This window comes from Aulostomus chinensis, chromosome 16 (genome assembly GCF_037954235.1).
Source record: "Aulostomus chinensis isolate RoL2024-O1b breed Wild chromosome 16, RoL_Achi_v1.0, whole genome shotgun sequence".
Classification (NCBI taxonomy): domain Eukaryota; kingdom Metazoa; phylum Chordata; class Actinopteri; order Syngnathiformes; family Aulostomidae; genus Aulostomus; species Aulostomus chinensis.
The window spans coordinates 16779187-16801521 of NC_141335.1; the positions used below are offsets into that span (position 1 = coordinate 16779187).

Sequence of the window (22335 nt, forward strand, 5' to 3'; positions counted from 1 at the left end):
CTGCAATTGGCAGATAGCAAATGAGTTACGATTCAGGCAGTGTTAGGCATAATGAAGTCAATTTTTTTTCAGTAATTATTGGTTAGATCCAAAAAAATTAAAGCAGATTGCCAGCATGTCTACACGACTCTGATGAAACCTATGTTATGGTTTTAACCATGGTCAGCTTAAATGAGGACAAAATGTTGCACAGATAAGTTTGTAGTTGGGTCCAAAATGTGTTTTACTGGATATTAAATGTTCCTTTGTTTTCTATAGTGGATCAGAAAGAGTAGTCTTTTAAGGGCATGGTTCCACTGGCTCAGTCGCTCAGGTGGTCGGTACGGCCTGGTATGTGTACGTTTCCACTAGCACCAGGTACCACGTCAGCGTGGGTGGACTCACCGGCGTAATTTGTGTGCGACACAACAACAACAATGGGTGACATGGAGGCAGCGTTATGCCTGTTGCTCAGTCAGTTGCTTTTGCTTAATGTGAAAGTAAGGGACTGCAGACAGGCAAGGATTCAGGCAGTGAAACCGAACACCCAAGACAAGTATAAAAGACTTTACCAAGCAATCGGCCAGTATTCCGCCGAGGCCAAGATGATACGAAGTAGACGACGTAAGCTGGTCAGTTACCCAATCAGCACCCCGCTATGTGTTTACATCACAATTTAGTCCCTGCTCCGCTTGCTTGGAACCCCAGTGGAGCAGGGACCAAAACGATAACGGTTAGTACCATATTGGGGCCAGTGGAAATGGTGCCAAACGACCTGACCCGACCCGAGGCGAAGTGAGCCAATGGAAATGAGCCCTAAGAGTACTGAAGCAGCAAAATGCATTTCAACAAAATCCCATTCAACTGGCAAAGCCAGTGTAAGTAATTGCTTTGTAAAGTTGAACTTCAATACAAAACCAAGTCCCAAAAAAATCCAAGACATTTTCATTCATTTTTGAGTGTTTGAGACACACACACACACACACACACACACACACACACACACACACACACACACACACACACACACACTCAAAAAAACCTGGCTGTGGGCAACAGTGTTCTGTCATTAGGCATAGTGCTGGGTGCTTGAAGATCTAGATGAGTCGTAGTACTTGAGTAGTGGCACCACCGTCCTGAAAGCCATTTTGGCAACAGAGCCCAAGACAAAGCTTTGCATCTTGGGCAGTAAAAAAGTCCACCCTGTAAACCTGTGACATCAAAAGGGTTAAATTTTTTGAGAAATCACTGCTATCTATGTAGTTCAATACTCACAAAAGCTAAAGCAGATAAGAATAATCTTGACATAATATCAAATATATAATGAGAGAACAGCAAGTCAGAAAGTAAAGGAAAAATTACAAAATTAGGCAACAATGTCATGAATATCTTGATTTATGAATTGATTCTTCACTTCATATGATGCCACAGACTGTATGTCACACAAGGGGAATTCTATCCTCCCACTTTTTAAATCTGCCTCAGACCAAACACCAAGTTCGTATGTGTTGATGTGGTATGAGTGTAGATTGCTAAACTGTGCCCACCATACCAGGAATGAAAGTGGTTTGGTGTCAGGCTGAGGGATCAAGCTTTTCTGCGTGCAGTGCTTGCCCTGGGATCCCAGCCTGGTAAACTGTCAATGCCCACTTCCTCTGAAGCTTCTATTACACCATTAAAACTCCCACCTCTTGCCTTCTGTTTTTACCATAGACCAAGGGTGTAGGTTTTCATATGGTTGGTAGGGAAATGTCCCTAACAATATTTGGGGAAGCCAGATTGTCCCTACCAATTTTTGTAAGGAATATGTGTGTGAATAGTGTGAATACATCAGAGCGAGAGAAAGCCGTTTTTACTAGGGTCAGTGAATGCATCAGAGCCTGGCACAGAGCACGCACATTGCATGCAGACAGAGAAGAGACAAGAGCATTGATGCTCTACTAATAATGCAGCATTGAGTTTAAAACACATCACAGACAGATATTTTTGTCTTTCCTTTTCTCTTTTGCCTGCACTTTAGCTGACCTGCACGTCTGACCTTGAGCAAAAGTAGGTTTTGTGATTTTCACGATTTTGTGAAAAAAATATCAAGATGGAAATGGGAATGGCCTTTTCCACATGACTCAGCTCACTCCAGATAATGCGTAAATATTACATTTTAAAATATGTGATATTGTACATAGGAATTATGGGCATGATCATGTTGACATCGAATGTAGTGTCACCTAGTGGTGGGCCGGTGCAATTTCTTGTACCTGAGGTACATGCAGTGGCTTACACCAGTGCTGAAAGTTCTATGTCTATAACTTGAATGGTTTAGGCTGCAGTATCGCACATACATATGGAAAAAAAATACAAATCTTTGCGATTCCAAGAGGGTTCCTAGCACCGCTGGTGCTGGGAATGACATTGCTTTGCATATGTTGCTCCCAGCCCTTTAGGACTTGGACCCCTAATCATGTTTAATTCAATAATAAGGTACATAATGAACATGAGCATTATTTAACACCCATAATTTCTTAGGATAGTTTTTAAAATAGTTTTTAAGATTTTTTTCTTAGTGTGCTCTCCCTAAAGCTCAAAAGTGGTGTGAACTTGTCCCAGCATACTTCAAAATCTTAAGGATACGTTTATGTGACTGGAAAGTACACTTTCTCTGAAGGTGACTCAACAGATTTTATACATTTAAAATTACAAAACAAAAACAACTCTTTTCTGTCATCACAAACAGACTGACTCAGATATCGAGAAGGTAGTATTTGCTTCAAATTGCAATATAAGACTAGACTAACAAGCAAGAATGAGTGGGGTCCAAGCCCTTGCAAGTCGAACCCTGGTGCCCCGTAGACATAACGCAAGTTGGAGCCTATTCCAGCTGAGATTAGGCGAGAGGCAGAGTATTCGTGTGTAAAGGTCTAGGTCTTGTTGCGGCCTCGACCCCCTTTTTACTCAGTCTTGTCTCAATTTTGATCCCACTCACATAGCAAAAGATTAATTTTGGTTTAGGTTGAAGGATCCATGTTGATTTAATGTTTAATTACAGTTACCATTTCAATGTTTGAAAAACTGTTGTTGAATCAATGTAGCATGGATGACGATTTTTCAATGTTGAACTGCCCAACAATGAATTGACATTGTTTCATGTGTGCTAATGGGGGGAGTGGGAGGCCATTTTGTCCACCATTTTGCTAGTGAGTTTTGTAAATAAAACACACTTATTTATAAATAAATAAATATAAATAAATAAAATAAGTATATAAGTAAATAAAATAAAATAAGTAAATAAAAATATACGTTATCAGTGTTTTCAGTCGTTATATAAACATTGTTGTCAGCAACACCATGGTGAAGCCGTTAATTTATTTATAATGGTGAGCCAAGAAAGCTTGCATGGAGCTTATCACTAGCTAGTGTATGTATACTGGGATCAATTTGCTTTCCATGTAGTTGTTCCAGTCTAGTGTGGATACGGAAACGGCAACTTTGCATGTTGGTGGATCTGCACATATGCATTTGGTGGTTGGAAGTTAATTCACTTTCACTGTATATATAAGTCCCTCAACAGGGCTTCCTGTAGTGTAACTATAGTATAGCAGAACAAGTATTATATCTTTTACTATATATATTATTCTGGCTTTTTTCTCTTTCTTTTTAAGCTAAAATATTTAAAAATATGTTGTAAGAACCTGAAAAAAATAATTTAAAAAAGTACCTTCAGGCTCAGGCCCTAATAATTTGGCTGATATAAATGTTTTGTTAGGTTTTTTTTTTATTTCCCTCTTTTTTTAGGGTTGTGGGACAAGAGGACTTGAGGGAAATCACTACAAGCAATACACAAGGCCAAAGAATATAATTCTAGCAGCGCCACCTCTCTCTCTCTCCAGCTAAGATGGCTTCTTAGAAAATAGCCAATCTATAAGCTCACAACTCATTTTCAACTATTCACCTATGACATAATTATAATGAAGTATGGGGTTCCCCAAAACATGTCCCTGTAAAGTGGGGTCTGTGTGTAAAAAGGTTGAGAACCACTGCAGTATAGAATACTAAATGGACGATTTCAGCATTTTAACCTTTATCTGTATGTTTTTAATATGCTTCATTTAAAAAAATAATAATTTTATTCTATTTGGTGGTTTAAAATTCGGTGGGGTTTGCTCCAAACTTGTCTATTAGTGACATCACTGCCATTCAGGCATGTGGCAGTGATATCAATGACTAGTAGACTACTACAGTGATTACTTTTTAATGAGGCATATTAAAAACATACAGAGGAAGGTTGAAAAGTGTTGAAATGGCCCTTTAATAATAACATTCTTTTAATGTATAATGCAATGCATATAGTGTATAGTTGAATCAATATTGATGCAACTCTGCTTTCCTTTAGTGTTGATTCATTGTCAGATTTGACCGAAAATTAAACATTATTTAAATGTAGATCATAATGAGCACTTTCAATGTTTTTTTTTCAATATCTTGCATCAATGTTGATTGCAATCATCCGCCTGACAATATCTCAATGTTGATTCAATCATGTTTTGCTATGTGGGTAGCAACCTGGAGATCAAGAACAGTAAGTGCACAACTTTGGTGATATAGCTTCTGCTAGAATGTGGATATAAAAACAGCTGGCTCCAAATGCAACCAATACCTTGACCAGTAACTTCTGAACACTAAAAGAAACTGCTTTTCAGTATTCAACTGTCAGTGGAGGAAGGTGGGTGGAATTGTCAGTAATTACATTTGCATACACAAACCATAAAGATTTCACATGCAACAAAACAAAACAAAACCGAACAAAAAGGCACCACATAGGCTGTAAATACTGCAACAGGACCCACTGGTATTGTCTTGGTCCCACCCTGCTGCAGTCTTGGCCTTGATTTGGATGTGTCCTCTCAATGTCTTGGTCTTGTCTTTGTCCGAGTATACTCCAGTCATGGTCATGACTTTGTCTTGGTTTAGGTGGTCATGACAACAACACTACAGTATTAAATCCTGTAATTCTGTAATAAGCCCAATCATAGCTAAAAATCTATACCACTTTTTCCAAGAGCAAATAAGTGTTATCAGTATTGGAAAAATATTATCACAAACTTAACTATTCACATTTTTTTACTATCCCTAGAATTTTTCTGCTATTTACAGTTTATAGTTCCTTGGCTGAGTCAATCTCAGTCGCACAGACCTGTTTTTTTTACAGCATTAATTTACAACAAATGAGTAATTATAGAAAAATTTGAATGAGACAAATAGTTATTTTGATTGAATATAACAGTTCTATATTTAGCTTTGGAGATTTTACTGACAGAAGCGCGAGTCACAATGTCAAAGTCTGATATTTTGTCCAAGAACATGTGACTAAAAACCCAATAGGACACATTAAAGTCACTGTACACTGAAAGAGTTCCTACAGATGACAGCTGACGTGAACAGTCGCAGACCAAGTGTCAGTACTTGACCAGTTGAGAGTGAGAACGGGTTGCAATTTCACACAGTATAAACACAACACCAGCTAATTTGTCAAGTATATTTGGAACTTTGTGGAGGAACACTGAGACATTATATATGCTGGTTATTGTGAACAGTTTATTAGCTGCTCTTCAGGAATGTCCACCATTGTTCTCAAGAGTATGATTCACATCCATTTATACAGTACAGCCCCAACCATTCTTACAGACACCGATTCTAGCTTCAATATTTGAAGATGCACACAACTAGTGTTCTCCATGAACATGAGTAGGAGCAGCAGCAGTGCAGGCTGGGAAAATGCAGTCAACAGTAGCAGTACTTTGATTGTGCATTGATGGCTTAACTTTAAGCTTTTTGCTATTGCCATGTCCCTCAAAAACCCATACTGATCAAACTCTACAGCCATGTGGTGATGGCACATACACTGCATCTGTAGATTATTGATATGAAGCCCAATCAGCCATAAGCTAAGTAGCTGGCGATTCATTTCCATCCACTTAGAAAGCAGCACGTGTTATACGTATATGTGAATCCATTGTTCTCTTTAGTAGTCATGAAAAATATTATAAAGACAACAGATTCTGACATACCTTTGAGGTAACATTTTTTTTGGCAATGACAATAGCTTGGAAGTAAAAGAAATTCAAATTTTGTTAGTAGATTTGTGGATTAGAAATACCACTGATACAAGTGATAAAAAAAATTGAAAAATGGCTCACACATCATTACCACCGTGAACGTTCATTTTTTCTTTCCCAATGTATGTGTTGTCCAAAAAAAACTTTACTTAAATCACCAGCTCTCTACTTCGAATGGGTGACAGTGTTTGTGTCACATATGTAGAATCACTGATTCTTGTTGTTAGACTTAAACGCTCACAGTGCTTTCAACTGAGGAGCTCAAAAACAAATAACTGTGGCAAGGCAACGAGTCATCGCCCAAAGATTGAAAGGTTTATTTAAATTTGTAAGCATTGTTTAAACCAAACACTTTCTTTTTCTAGTTTGTCAACATTATTAGAGATGTTAATAACCATAATTTACCTCAATATTTCATTATAAATGACATTGATAATTACAACATGGATGAGGTGACAGGCAATTTTAATCAGTTCTTTGCAAATGTTGGTCCTGAGCTAGCAAAAAACATCCCCAAACCAGGACTGGATGGAGACTACATGGATGAACTAATAGAAAGGAATCCCAACTCAATCTTTCTAAAAGCAGTTGACGAAAATTAAATGATCAAAATCTTAAAAAGTGTAAAAACAAAAAACATCTACAGACTACAATGGCATTGATATGTCATGAGTCAAAAAGATAATTGAGGTGGTTCTGAAGCCACTAGCACTCTGCTATTTGTCTTTTCAAACTGGTACATTTCCAAACCAGATGAAAATTGCTAAGGTCATTCCAATGTACAAAACTGGGGGCAAACATGCCTTTACTAACTACAGACCTATCTCAATACTGCCACAACTCTCAAAAGTATTGGAAAAGTTTTTAACAATAGAATGGACATATTTTTGGAAGAACGCAGACCATTTTCAGAGAGTTAGTATGGGTTTAGGGATAACAGATGAACCTCACAGACAATAATGGAATCAGCTGAGGAAATCACAGATGCAACAGACAACAAAAAACATGCAATAGGAGTATCCATAGATCTCAAAAATGCGTTTGATACAATTAACCATAACATACTAAAACTATTGGATAAGGGGAGTGGTTTTCGACTGGATAAAGTTATTTAAAAGGACGGCAACAGTTTGTAAAGCTGGGTAATCACTGCTCAGGACATTTAGACATTGCTTGTGGTGTCCCCCAGTTTATTCAGTTTTTGTTTGTCCTGTATATAAATAGCGTGCAAAGTATCTAGGGGGTTGAAATTGGTCAATTTTGCAGATGAGACAAATATTTTTGGTTCAGGTGAAAACCTTAAAGGAGTGGAAACAGTTTTAAATGAGGAAATGAAAAAATTAAAAATGTGGTTTGACTGGAACAAATTATCATTAAATGTAAGTGAGACCAAGTTTATGTTATTTGGCAAATGCACAGTGAACACAAAAGTGAGAATAGAAACAGATGGGGTTGAAATTGAGAGGGTGCACGAAAATAAATTTCTTGGGATTACAGGAGCTGACAGGCTGAGTTGGAAACCACACACCAAAATGTACAGCCCAAAGTTTCAAAAAGCATTGCAGTCATACACAAAGCAAAACAACTACTGGATCACAATCCACTTCACACACTTCACTGGTCTTGCCATATGTACATGAATGTGCTGAGGTTTGGGGAAATTACAAAACTTCCTTACAGTCACTTAACACCCTGCAGAATATACTGTAAATATTTTTTTTATTATTTTGACAAAGGGGTGAGAGTTAATAAGCTATGATTACTTTCACTCCTTTTTGAATATGTCATTTATTTTGTTTTTCTATCTTATTATTATTTTGCTTCCTAAATTTTCATTTCTATATTATGTATCGACAAAATCAAATAGAATGAAAATCTGTGGCACCCCATACTTGCATGGGAGGCATTTATCAAGAGACACCACAGATTTTCTGTCGTTTTTTTGTAGGTAATATTACATCCCCTTTCCTGTCTTCATTGAGTAATGTAAATGTAAACTGTATTTGTCTGAAGCTTTAATCTGTGTCTTCATTAAGGCACCAAAATTCTGTCACTGGGTGCTGTAAGAATCAAAAGTATTGCAGCCATGTCAGCATAGTGCATGGTTGGTGATGACTGGCAGCAGTCAGTTACGCACACTACAGGCTAGACAAAAGGACATAAATTAGTTGTGCTTTTGATATAATGTATAATTATATCAATAAATACATTTTTGAGATGTATAGTCCAGTATTAATGATTTGTATTTGTTTTGTTTTGTTTTTGTTTTCCACCATTGATTTTTGCTGATCCAAGATGTTTTTTATGGCTTATTTTCTTGGATATTTTTTGTTGGTTATTTTTTACTCAGACATAATTGTAGGCTGATGTTCTCCTGAACTTAAAATTCTTTCAATTTTAGTATGATCCTTCCTGTTTAGAGTGTAGCAAAGCTCTCTTGTGGTCCACATCCCAGGCTCAAACTCAAATACTAACATAACAGCTTAAAAAGAGATGTATTCTTAGGGTAAAGCAGGTTTTCTTTGTCAAAATATGAAATTGGTACATGTCAGTGATTGTTGATGATCAACTTACAAGTGAGAAGTGCTATGCAAGAGATTCTGAGTTAGAGCACAGTATTTGGACCCAACTGTCACAAGACTGAGTTGCTTACACAGTGTTAGACATCATTTCTGATATCCTGCTCCATTGAATTTCAAGGCATATCCTTATTAGGAGGCAGATTGGTAACTGTCTTTACTCTCTGATTATATTTATAATGAAAACCATTCTTTGATTGTTTATTTTACAATGTTGACTAAAACATGTAATAAACATATACAATTTTTTCAAAGTTCAAATTAATGTTACCACTCCTAATATCATTTGTGGGACACAAGAAGCTGTAAAAGACCACCTGGAAGTCTCAAAGTTGAAAGGCCTCCACACCTGCAGCGACTGAAATATATCCTCTGAAGCCGCAAGCAAACCAGTATCTTAATGTTTCTTCATGTAATGTCCAAGAGACACTTAACACCATGTTAAAGCACTAACATCCTTTTGACAGGATCAAAACTAATGCATGATGATAGGCACCTCCTCCAATTCTCACAGAGGTGAATGGGAGGTAGACACACTCATCCAGCCTGCAAAAACACAAGTTTAAGAACCAACATGCATTTATTCTAGGCTTACAAACCGTAAGACTTTATCCACACAAACACGGTTTAATTTCAGAACACATATCTTCGACTATTATTATGTCTTGCATCCACAAAACACGCATTTTCGAATTAAGAAACTACAGACCTTTCAAAACTCTGAAGTTTGCAAACAGTGGGGTTACATTGTTGTATGGATTCAGCAGAGGTACAAAACTACAAAAATGACATGGTCACCATAATCAGTATATCAAGTTGCTATATTCTGGAAGAAAAAAAAACAAAACTGCCACCATCAGCATTGACTGTAAGAGGTTAATTAAACTTGGATCAAACAACTAACAAATTACATTGCTGACCTTGTTGACTTCCTTACCAACAGTTTGTATTGTTTTTTTCAAGAGGAATGGTGTGAAAAAAATTTGAAAGTCCTGATCAAAACACTGCCAGCGCAGAGCAGCAACATAAAGGCACCTACAGACATAATAATATTCCCATGTTAGATCTACCCGAAAAGGGCAGATCTCAGAAAAAATCATTAAAGCTTCTAAACAATCCAAAAACTTTTTGCAGTCATCCTCCAATATGTTTGTGAAGTCATCCACATCGTCCTGCAACACAATTATAGCAAAGTACCAAGCCCCGAGTCAGTCCTCATGTGGTTGTCATCTTTGACCACATGAGAGATCCCACAGTGTTTGCCGATGTCATCCTTTTGTGTGTGTGTACTCCATTACCATTGCCATCTTTCAAGCAATAAATAATGCTGCAACTAATATTATTTACCAATTATTCATGGTACTCTTAGCAATATTTTCTACCTTGCTGCCAGTCCAAGCAAAGAAATCTTTGGTTTTACTTTACCCCCAAAGTAGTTTTTGTAGCTGACCATATAGTTAACATGATGGTTTCTGTTTACAGTGGTACATGTATGCCTAGGGTGCATGAGTGGTCATGAGCATTTTCAGGTGTGTTACTGAGTCATAAATTAATTCTGAAAGTTTATGTAAACTCTTGTGTGCAGGGAGATCATATTAGTTTCAAAAGTTGTGGTTTTAAACAGAACAACATGAGTGTGAATGTAACCTAAACTGTAGTGTATTGGAGACTTTGAGCAGTTTATCAGTCTACCCATATAAAACAACAATTTGTACTGTTTAAACACCACTTTCAATCAGTAACTGAAGCTTCAGTGAGTCTTATCCATGCCATAGCCATGTTAATTTGTATTTTAATCCTTACATAATCAGTTCTACAATCACACAATGATTTAAAATGATGTTAACATGCCCAAACCAAAAACATGTGAATCCTTGTCTACTTGTCTTACCACATGAGGTGAATGCTGAATAAGTGCAACAGCTAAAATAAAAACACACTGATGATTGAATGACTACCACCTGCAAAAACAGGTGGTTTGAGACCGAGAAGTTACACAGACAGTCTCACCCCTTCAGCTCCTTTAGCTGGGGGATGCAAATCTCAAACAGTTATTTATTTTTAGTCACATATGTTCCCTGGAATTATTACGGCATTTCAATTACATCCCACATGGATCTCAAATTTTAAAAGGATTAAGTCATAAGAGGAAAGTGATAGCTGAGGTACTGCCTGGATACAGGTCTTTTTAACCACAGGCCATGGTCAGTATCCACTGTTCCAATGTTGTTGGTTATCTAAGAATTCCTTTATCATGCTAACTTATCCAACAATATTGCATCATGGCCTAATATAACAAAAAATGGCCTTGACAGCCAAATGAGCTGGAAATACACCTCAGCCTGTCATCATGTCTGAGTGAGCTGAAAAACAACTGCAGAGCAAGGGCACCACTTGGCATGGACTGTATCAAGTGTAACCAAAATACGTGTAGACCAGTAAAAACAGAGTAACCTGACTGTGTGTTCACAGTACTGTTTCCCATTGTCTAATGGCCAGGTTTGGGTACACTCAAATATTTGCAAATCTAATCATGTAGTTCCTCCAAAAGCAATAGCTGATAAGCAAGCTGAGTAATCAAACTGAGTATCTAACCCAACCAGCTTCTAGTATATAATATCATATCTCTTTATCGCAGGTCTTTTGACTGTATCATGCTGTGATTACCAATTATTTTTCAGAATCAGAATCAGAAATCCTTTATTAAGCCCTTGTGGGAAATTTTTTTGTATCAAACAATGATAAAGTGCTTTAAGATGTTAATAATTCATCCTACAGTCAGCTGCACGTAATTCATTACATCCAATAAAATAGAGCTATACACATTTCATGAACTTTTAAGAAAAACTGCTTCAAGACATTTTAAAACAAATTTAGAACTGTAGGAATTAATTGTTTTTTTAGAATCCATACTTCATGTGTTTCCAGTTGTGGACAAAGAATACTGTCCAGCTGTCCAAACAGCTGATACAGAGTCCACACTTGCAGTATACCCACAGATGTTGTAATGGATATATATCTCATTGTCATAATGCACATTTCAAACAAGTAATCATTAATCACGCAAATATTAAGCACATATTCTTCTTGTCAGAAGATAACAGTTTAAGCAACAGAGGAGAGGAAGAAGAGGTTATGAACCTGAAAAAAATGATGATTCTACCGCCCTCTATGAACAAGTCAGATGAAACCTAGTATATGGCTTAAGGCATGGTCAAAGAGCAAAAATGTGGAGAAATTGTTGCACTGATCGGTTTGTAATTGGGTTCACAGTGTGTATTCCTGGATACTAAATGTTCATTTGTTTTCTGTAGTGGTTCAGTAATAGTAGTCTCTGAAGAAAAATAAAGCAGCAGAATATGTAACATGGTTAATCTAGGGATGTTTTAAATGCAGTTGTAAGAGCAGAACTCGTATCTCATATTTTCAGAGGGTTGGTTATACATTAATGTTGGGTTATAAAAATGTTTGTCCAAATGTAAATAAACCTGTTTATCTAGGGTACAGTAAGAAGCTGAAAGATGACAAACACACCGGCTACAAAAAATATCCTCTATCATATCTATCAATATCATCTTTATCTAATAAATCATATTTAAATGTAAAACAATCTCTGGTTAAGGTGAGTGAGAACAGAGAAGTATGAGCTGGGAAATGACACTTAACCAGCCAATGACACGTAGAGCTTGAGGCACTGTGCAATGCTACATGGTGTAGCTGAGTGACAGAGTATCTGTGCTGGCAAGTGTACTGGTCTAATGTGGTGGCTTGCTTCCTTTCAATGTATTCCCACAAGTGAGTGACAACACTCCTACCTTTCTGTCTTCACCACCAGTGACAGTGAAAGCCTTAAACAGCTTCACCAGCACAGGAAGATGTGCACATGGATGAATGTCTTCTGGAGTCTTACTAAAGAAATTATATGTGATGGAATGTGCAAAGCAGTATAAGGTTGGCCTCATCACCTGGCCATGTACCCACAACCAAAATGATATCGAGCAACTGCAATCACCACTGAGCTACAGGATTGGTATGTTAGAAAAATTTAATTTTCAGTCCCAAATTCTTCTCGTTACAATATTTCAGCAGATGTAAAACTCAACAGAAAAAGAAAAAAAAATCCCACACTTGAAGTGACTTCAGTGTGAGCAAAATGTGAATGAGCCACTCTTTTCTTGCTGCTGTATTGCCCTTGGCAAACATAGGAGAAGAGTTAAGTGTAGATTCTACACAGACGCATTTGAACTTTTCCACTCAGTCAGTCAGTCAGTCAGTCAGTCAGTCAGTCAGTCAGCAACCACAGCTGTTATAGGGCTTGCCGCTTCTGGCGTCAAGCCAAAAATGAAGAGCTCTTAAAGACCCCCAGAAACAGAGGTCAGAGTGCTATTTGTTTCAACACATTTATGTGTATCCAATAGAAACCCAATAAGAGGCAGGGGGCTTGCTACAGATATTGATTGGCGTTTACAAGAGCAAATAGGATTGAATGTGTAAAACACCTGCTGCATAATAGCATATGAACACCAGAGACTTGATGAAACTGGCTTGTTTTGGTTAGCTCTCCACTAAATTGAATGTCAATAAATAATGCAATCATCAGCTCTTCTAAGATTTTGAAAAGTGTATTGGACCAAATGGATTACATTTTGGTAGTGAAACAAGTTTTATGGGAGAGGTTTCAGTGACGCTTTAAACTACTCATCTTCCATTTTGAGCCAAAAGTGTAGCATTACTATAAGGTACTTCCAGTTAGGTCTTAGCAAATTTTCTTTTTGTTCACTTTCTCTATATCTTAATATGAAATATTTCATGTAAAAATGTTAACACTGTAGCAAGTAAACAACAGTGTGCAATACAGACGTGTAGCGATAAAGCTAAAGTTTTATTTTCCGTTTCCTGTTGTGTGCATAAAATGAGTCGGTCAGTAAGTTAGTGAGAAAAGTGGAGAAGGACGTTGGGCCTACCAGGGGGACACAGGCAACTGTGGGAAGCTTCCCTTGCTTCTCGGGTCTTTGGTAGTCTTGCTGCAAGCTTCTGCATAAGAGAAGGATCCAAAGACAATGTTACATGACTCACAATGTATGTTCATGTTGCATCACATACTATGCAAAAAAAAATGCAATAACATTCATACAGTATAATACATCTTTGAGTGGGTAATGCTATACATTAAAAGAAACAAAAAATTAAGAAAAAACACTTGAAAATGACACAGGCAGGATGTTCTTTAAATGAATGCTAACTTGATTAAAACTTAATTTCCTTAACATTTCAAAATGCACAACCCCTTAATCTGTAAAAGTATTGCTCTAATAAAAGCCAGCTGGTAAACTCAAGCAGAAACTATATTTAAAATAAACAATGTCAGTGGGTTTGAGAGTTTCTGAAGGTAGCCTAACTAGGCACAAATTTAAGATCACAGAAAGGGCCATTTTATGATAATAATGAACATAAGAGTTATCTCAGGACGCACCATGGCAAAATAGGTTCCACGTCCTCTTTGATATGTTCCAACGAATTAATAATGCAATGGCTGGGCAACTGCTATGCTGTGATTACAACACAATGCATTCTATTTTACACTGTACCTCCTCAGCAACTGTGAAAGCCATGTCAGTGACAAAAAAATTGAGACCATTTTGGCATTACATTTTGACCCAATTGGCACTATATTGCAATTCCTTTAAATATTCTTCCCCCAAGTTTTGCAACTTTTGCACAAAAAGTGTTATTCCCACAAATATAAAATACACATTTTTGACAGCAAAAAGATTTACACATTTGGCCCAGTGTTCAAAACAATACTTGAACACACCTTTCTTCCCCTTTTTTGAGTCTTCCCAAGCATGCCTGTGTTTGACCATTTGCAGAAGACAAAACCATCAGAGTACATTCTCTGTAGAATAGCAGTAAGTCCTACTGGTACTGGTTACAAGGAATGCCAGAGTGGGCTGTTTAGAGGACAGCAACAGGTGCTGAAGGGGATGTTTTGAAGGCACTGTCATTTTGAGCACAGCAGTGTTCTGGGTACAGCTTGTTACATCAGTATGTGCTGTGTGCCCAATCTTATCTCAGACTGTGGTATAATGGCGCTGAGTGGTCAATGGTTCATTCAGAAAAATGTGTGAATATTGCAAATAAGGTCCATTAAAATTAAGGAGTTAATAGCTTATCGTCACAATATCCATACATCCATTTTCTATCTGTACCGCTAATCCATTAAGAATCGAGGGGGGGTAGGGGCTATCACAGCTGACACTGGGCGAGAGGCGGGGTACACCACTGGACAGGTCGCTAGTCCATCGCAGGGCCATCAGGAGCAATTAGGTGCTCAGTATCTTGCTCAAGGACACTTCAACATGATCCCCAGGGGAAGTGAGGACCAAACCAGCGACACTTCAGTTGCGAGACGGCGACCTCTGAGTCATGCCGCCCCCAATTGGTCACAATATTGTTCTAACAGGGTGGCACAGTGGTGCAGTGGTTTGCACTTTCGCCTCACAGCAAGAAGGTTCTGGGTTTGAGCCCTGGCTCGAGTACTGGGTCTTTCTGTATGGACTTTGCATGTTCTCCCTGTGCCTGCATGGGTTCTCTCGGGGTACTCTGGCTTCCTCCCACAGTCCAAAGACATGCAAATGGCGTGTAAGCTAATTGAATACTCTAAATTGACTGTCTGTCTAGATACAGTTCGGCCCAGAAATATTTGGACACAATCTTCATGATTTGGGCTCTGCATGCCACAACATTGGATTTGAAATGTAACAACTACAACGGAATTGAAGTGCAGACTTTAGGGTTTAATTCACGGTGTTGAACAAAAATATATGATTAAACATGTAGGAATTGTAGCTATTTTTATACAAATGCTCCTCATTTCACGGGCTCAAAAGTAATTGGACAAAGAAACATAACCCTTAGTAAAATGTTACTTTTCAATATTTTGTTAAAAATCCTTAGCAGGCAGGGACTGCCTGAAGTCTGGAACCCATGGACATCACCAAACGCTGGGTTTCCTCCTTGGTGATGCTTTGCCAGGCCTTTACTGCAGCTGTCTTCAGTCGTTGCTTGTTTATGGGTCGTTCTGCCTTAAGTATTGTCTTGAGCAAGTGAAATGTATGCTCAATAGTGTTGAGATCTGTGATTGACTCGCCATTGCCGAATATTCCACTTCTTTGCTTTAAAAAACTCCTGCGTTGCTTTTGCAGTATGTTTTGGATCATTGTCCATCTGTACTGTGAAGCACCGTCCAATCAACTTTGCTGCATTTGGCTGAATCTGAGCAGAAAGTATATCCCTATACACTTCAGAATTCAGCCAGATGCTTCTGTCTTTTGTCACATCATTAACAAACACAAGTGACCAAGTGACATTGGAAGCTATGCATGCCCATGCCATCACACTGCCTCCACCATATTTTACAGAAGATGTGGTGTGCATTGGATCATGAGCTGTTCCAATTCTTCTCCAAACTTTCTTCTTCCCATCGTTCTGGTACAAGTTGATCTTAGTCTCATCTGTCCAAAGAATGCAGTTCCAGAACTGGGCTGGCTTCTCCAGGTGTTTTTTGGCAAAGTCAATTCTGGCCTTTCTATTTTTGAGGCTGATTAATGGTTTGCACCTTGTGGTGAATCCTTTCCTTTGTATTTACTCTCATGAAGTCTTCGCTTTATGGTAGACCAAGATACTGATGCACCTACTTCCTGGAGAGTGCTCTTCATTTGAGTGGATGTTGTGAAGGGTTTTTCTTCACCATGGAAAGGATTCTGCGATCATCCACCACTGTAGTCTTCCATGGACATCCAGGCCTTTTTGAGTTCCCAAGCTCACCAGTGCACTCTTTTTTTGTCAGAATGTACCAAACTGTTGATTTGGCCACTCCTAACATTTCTGCTCTCTATCTGACGGGGTGCTTCTTTTTTTTCAGCCTCAGGATGGTCTGTTTCACCTCCATTGAGAGCTCCTTTGACCGCATGTTGTGTGTTCACAGCAACAGCTTCCAAATGACCAGACCTTTTAACTGCTTAATTGATGACAGGTTAACGAGGGAAGAGCCCATGCAGCCTTATTATTTTTTTTGCAGGCTTCTGAGTCAATTGTCCAATTACTTTTGGTCCCTTGAAAAAGAGGTGGCTACATATTAAAGAGCTGTAATTCCTAAACCCTTGCTTCAATTTGGATGTGAATACTCTCAAATTACAGCTGAGAGTCTGCACTTTAAGCCCCTATTGATTATATAATTGTATCCTGAATATGTTTTCGTAAACAGCAAAAATAATTAAAACTTGTGTCACTGTACAAATATTTCTGGGCCTAACTGCATGGATTAGTGACCCATCCACCCATCCCCACCACGACCCTTAACCTCTTCCACTCACAGCATATTTTCAGGAAAAAAACGCCTAAAAAGACATACCCATGCACTTAAAGCAACTGTTATTTTTGTTCACTCATTTACATTCTCTCTCTCTCTCTCTCTCTCTCTCACACACTCTCTCACACTCACACACTCACACACATACTCACACACTCACTCACACACACACTCACTCACACACACACACACACACACACACACACACACACACACACACACACACACACACACACACACACACACCTCACTGTTCACAGTTAGTGTGGTGCAAACAGAATGCAGTCAAAGAGCCTGTGTTCACTCTGTGTTAATGGGCCGGAGATGAGGACTTCAAAGGCCAGCACACACACACAGACTGATGGTGGGGGGTGTCATACAAAGGTGCCAACAAACTCATCAGGAGTAATATTAAGTTAAGTGCCTTGTTCAAAGAAACTTCAACACTTGGGAGTTAGGAAATTGAACCAGTAATCAATATACTGAGCCTTGCTGTCCTTGAGCATTTTTTTTTTAACCAAGAAAGTTGCTAATATTTTACTGTGCACAGTTACTGTGCTGTAAACCTTTACAGTAACTGTCAGCATGTCTGTTTAGTCTCTTAGTCTAACTGTAATTTATCACTCATTTTGGTAGGTTACTCGTGTGTGTGTGTATGTGTGTGTGTGTGTGTGTGTGTGTGCGCGCGTGTGTGTGTGTGTGTGCGCGCGTGTATGTGTGTCTGTCAGTGCATGTATGCTTGCATGCGTGCATGCATCTTTGTTTCCACATCACAAACTGTGCCCTGATGAAGTGCAGGAGTGCTTGGAGCACTTCTGCTCAAGTGTGCTGTTTGCATTTGACTGTCTGATTAGCACATGGGTGATTAATTAGGCAGATACACACATGCCCACGCACACACACAAACACAAATCATAAAAAAACACCTATGTGTATGTGAGGTGCATGCAGCCATACATTCACACAATGCAGTGTAGTGGGTGACAGATCTGTTGGGAGCTGTGTACGGGAACTAAAGCAGGGAGACTATAATTTTTACTTTTCTACACCTCAAAATGTGGTCTGCAACTCCCATCAGGCCTCTGCAGTCACCATGTGCAGCATGCTTCTGCCAGGCCTGCAGAGAGCACTTGGTGGTTAATTGGAAATGTTAAAGGGGCCATGTTTCTGGCAAGATAACAGTCGGGAGACGGTTTGGAGGTCAGGATGTTTTGAGCAATGTATTTTGAGAGCATGGTAGTTCCTTGAAGGATCATCTTAACTGTGATGTAGCAGGGCTGATTCTTAACTGGAAAAACTTTTGAAAATTTACCTTCACAGTCTTACTGACTTTGAATTTATTTCTTAAAATTAAAAGGGTTTTTATCTGGACCAAATACTTAATGTTAATGTTGTCTTGAAGAGGGTCTGTCTGACATTTTTAATGCTGCCAGTTCTCCTTGGAATGTTATCACAGTCTGTTCTACATGATGGTGTCGGAGGCTTTTAGGCATTATTATGGATGCCTTCCAAACACAATGGCAAACAGTATGAGAGTAAGAGTTCTACTCTGTGTTGCTGTGTATATGTGAATATATGTGTGTGTGTATATATATCCATCGTCATCTTATTCCTACACGTTAAGGGTCGCGGGGGGGCTGGAGCCTATCCCAGCGTCAACGGGCGAGAGGCGGGGTACACCCTGGACAGGTCGCCAGTCCATCGCAGGGCCAACATAGAGAGACGAACAACCATTCACACCTGTGGTAAATTTAGAGAATCCAATCAGCCTAGTCCCCAAATTGCATGTCTTTGGATGGTGGAAGGAAGCCGGAGTACCCGGAGAGAACCCACACAGACACAGGGAGAACATGCAAACTCCCCAGTCCTGTGCCCGAGCCGGGACTCAAACCCGGAACCTTCTTGCTGTGAGGCCACAGTGCTAACCACTGCACCACCGTGCAGCCTGTGTGCATATATATATATATATATATATATATATATATATATATATATATATATATATATATATATATATATATATATATATATATATATATATATATATATATATATATATATATATATATATATATATATATAATACCACTAACAATAACCATCTTTCATCACTGAGCTTAAAATAAAAAAATTAAAATTAAGTATATATATATATATATATATATATATATATATATAGGCATTTGCATGTTAACCATCCTTTGGGCTATCCAGACACAGAAATACAGAATCTGCAATTCAAAAGACTGACATGACATATTATAGCAAATTTTTCATCTTTTCCACGTCAAAACCTTGCACCTATACTATCCATGATGCAACTTGAAATAATTTATGAGATTCTATGAGCCACAAATGCTTTATGCAACTTTTTAAGCATATGTTACTCCACCTAACCACAAATGAATGGGACATGGTTTTCAGAAGATGACAAAACTATGATGAGGCAACAGAAGTAGGTCCCTTTTTTATATTTTGCATGGAAACATTTTGGGAAAATATCTTCTTTGCCAGACGCCAATGTAGCCACAGGAAAATAACGGTTGGCTTCAGGCAATTAAGAAGTACAAGTCTTCATCCTTATATCTTTGTCGCAGGTTTTTGCTCTCAGCTTTGTACACACAGGCTACAGATAAAACCAGTCACTTGCCAAGAGGGTTGGGAACCATTGCTAGAGACAGTGCCCCTCTGACAACATTGTTTAAAGTGTCCAAATATGATTTTATCAGTGTAACAAATTGTTATTTACTCTCAGGTAAATATGCGGAGACCACAACATCTCTGTGCCTTTAAGCTGCAGGCACTGTGCTCTTTTCACCTCTGGTAAGTTACCTCATGAAAGGGGTGGAGAGCAGGAGGGGGGGGGGGGATGATAAAAGTTTGGCCAAAGAAAACAGAGGAAGAGAAAACAGGGACTTCAATCACTCTGGAAGGGCTTGTTAGTGTAGCTGTGGAATGGTCAATGAAAGGGTAGAACAAAGGGGTCTTTAGCGCAGCAGATGTGAAAGGACAGGGAAACTCCCCCTGTACATGCAAGACCGATTCACAGGTGATTGTAATACATGATACTGCCACAGTACTGCTCTATCTAAATTTGACTCAACAACAGAAGAAGAAAACTTTCAGAGGAATGGATGGTTCTTAATAATAGTAACTACAAGTTCTTTGAAAAGTTCCTTATGAGATTGGACTGATAGCAAATAGTGAAAAATATATGTGTGTGTGTATATATATATTCAGTTGCACTTAATTTTAATTTTTTTATTTTAAGCTCAGTGATGAAAGATGGTTATTGTTAGTGGTATTATATATATATATATATATATATATATATATATATATATATATATATATATATATATATATATGTTAATTTATTATTATTATGCTATTATTTGTGACCTTGTAAATGGCTCTCTGCTTATCATGGCATCACTGTGTCTCCATGGTTTAAATGACATCAGAGGCATTCTAAAAACAAATATAGGTTATTTGGAGGGGTGAGGCAAGGGTGGAGCACTGGAGAGAAGAGGGAAATGCCTCTTTGTAGCCTATTTGGCTGACAGGTAATTACTGTAAATTGGATATACTTGCAAAAAGACTATGACACACAGAGCACTTGTGAGCTGAAATAAACTATGGAATGAAAGCTTTCTTCTAAAATGAGGGAAGTCAGAGCAATATATAGTTCAGTCATGACGGGCAAACTGAAATACCCTAGTGAATAACATGTGAATGGAAGCTCTAACCTGTTCCAGGATCTGCTCCAGTCTGCCAGATATAACGGGTTCCACTTGCTCCAGAGACAACATCCATGCTGACACTTGTGCTTCTCGGTGCTGCTGCTCCAGATTAACAATTCTGGACTGCAACTCTGAGGTCCGCACAAAAACTGCAATGCAAACTGCAATACACAGTGTAGATAATGCTATGCAAATCGTTACACCAGATAAATCTCTCCAATTGCTCCACTGCGGCTTTATGGAGAGGCCCTGCTGCTGCTTGCTGCAAGTCCTCTGTTCACTAGCCTTCCCGGCAACTTTCCGCTTGTGCTCCTCTTCCATTTTATAACGTTATTCTTGTTTTTTTCCACTCCGAAATATTCTTCAATGCAAGGCGCAAAAGATGTGAAATCCCGCTGAGCTGCAACTTTGTTCTTTGTTTAAGTCTGTATGTCACTGTTGCGAGAAAAGTTTCGCAAATAAATTTTCTGTCTCCAAGCTATCTCGTCGGCATCAAATGAGCATCAAAGTCAAAAAAGGAGACATTATATGGATTGTAATGCGTCAGCCAATCAGTGATGTTCCTTCTTCACAGCGACAGACCTCTATATCACTGCTTCCCGCTCTGCATGTGCCATCAGCTGCTTGTCCCCTGAGCGATATGTGCTGCACCTCAGTCGTCAGTGCGCGTCTGTGAAACTCGAGCCAGCGTCTCTATCCTCTGCACAGCACTGCATGCCGCGGTCCCTTTGCTCACACTGCATGCCCCTCCTCTGGCTGACTTTAGAATAAATGCCGGGGCGGGATTCATGGCGATGTTTCTGCCCCTTTGATCCGCGCACTTGGCGAGGGATATTTATAGGGTGCGCAAATGCCTGACACGGTCACACAGCCGGGATTGCGGTAGCCTGCTGACAATTCTGCTCAGGTTCGGAGCAAAACAGCGCTGTACTCAATCAAATGTGCTGTCTGAATCACTAGCTGGATTTAATTAAGTTCTGCGCTCATGGAAAAAAAATAACTAAACCGAAACAACAATAACAACAACAACAACAGCCACACTAGTTTTGAGATATGTAATACAATAGTAAAGGATTATCTTTTCAGACTCCAAGATGCCAGAAATTCTAACAAGTTACACTTTAACATTTAAATACATTTTTCTCATTGCATTGCTCATAACAGTCTGTAAACTCATTGAACTATAATTGTCACAACATTATGTCACAACCCCTATCACGCCTAACTCCCCCAAAACATTTCAGTCATGCTTCAAACCCGAGTTATTGTGTAAAATCAATTGCCAAAGCCACCAAAAATAATGTTTTAAGTTAACCCAGGAGAAGTTTCTTTCAAAAAAGAAAGTAAAATTTTCTTTCTGTTATGTGAAAGAAGCAGTTCCAAAGCTTGGAATCGATATATATCAATCCTGGAAAAAAATATTACATTAATCGTGCTAACAAAATCCAGGGGGTCGATGGATAATTTCTCTCTAGTATTTGTAACATCTAACTTTTTTATAGTTCACCTCATACAAGTACAATTTTAATCCCAAAATATTCTTATTCATTTCA

General features: G+C 38.6%; 1 protein-coding gene across 1 annotated transcript; it reads right to left on the reverse strand.

Annotated features, from left to right (window-relative positions):
- Positions 1-13522: 13522 nt before the first annotated feature.
- On the reverse strand, positions 13523-21507 carry LOC147247691 (collagen alpha-1(XXV) chain-like). The gene is made up of 2 exons (XM_086180645.1): positions 20789-21507; positions 13523-13702 (listed from the first exon to the last, which is right to left on the reverse strand). Exons 1-2 carry the CDS (start codon positions 21101-21103, stop codon positions 13598-13600), a joined length of 420 nt encoding a protein of 139 aa, XP_086036771.1. The 5' UTR covers positions 21104-21507; the 3' UTR covers positions 13523-13597.
- Positions 21508-22335: the final 828 nt, after the last annotated feature.

Coding starts and splice junctions, on each gene's coding strand:
- LOC147247691 (XM_086180645.1), bottom strand. CDS start 21,103: ATGGAAGAGGAGCACAAGCGGAAAGTTGCCGGGAAGGCTAGTGAACAG. Junction 13,703..20,788: donor TGGAGCAGATCCTGGAACAG/GTTAGAGCTTCC, acceptor TCTCTTATGCAG/AAGCTTGCAGCAAGACTACC.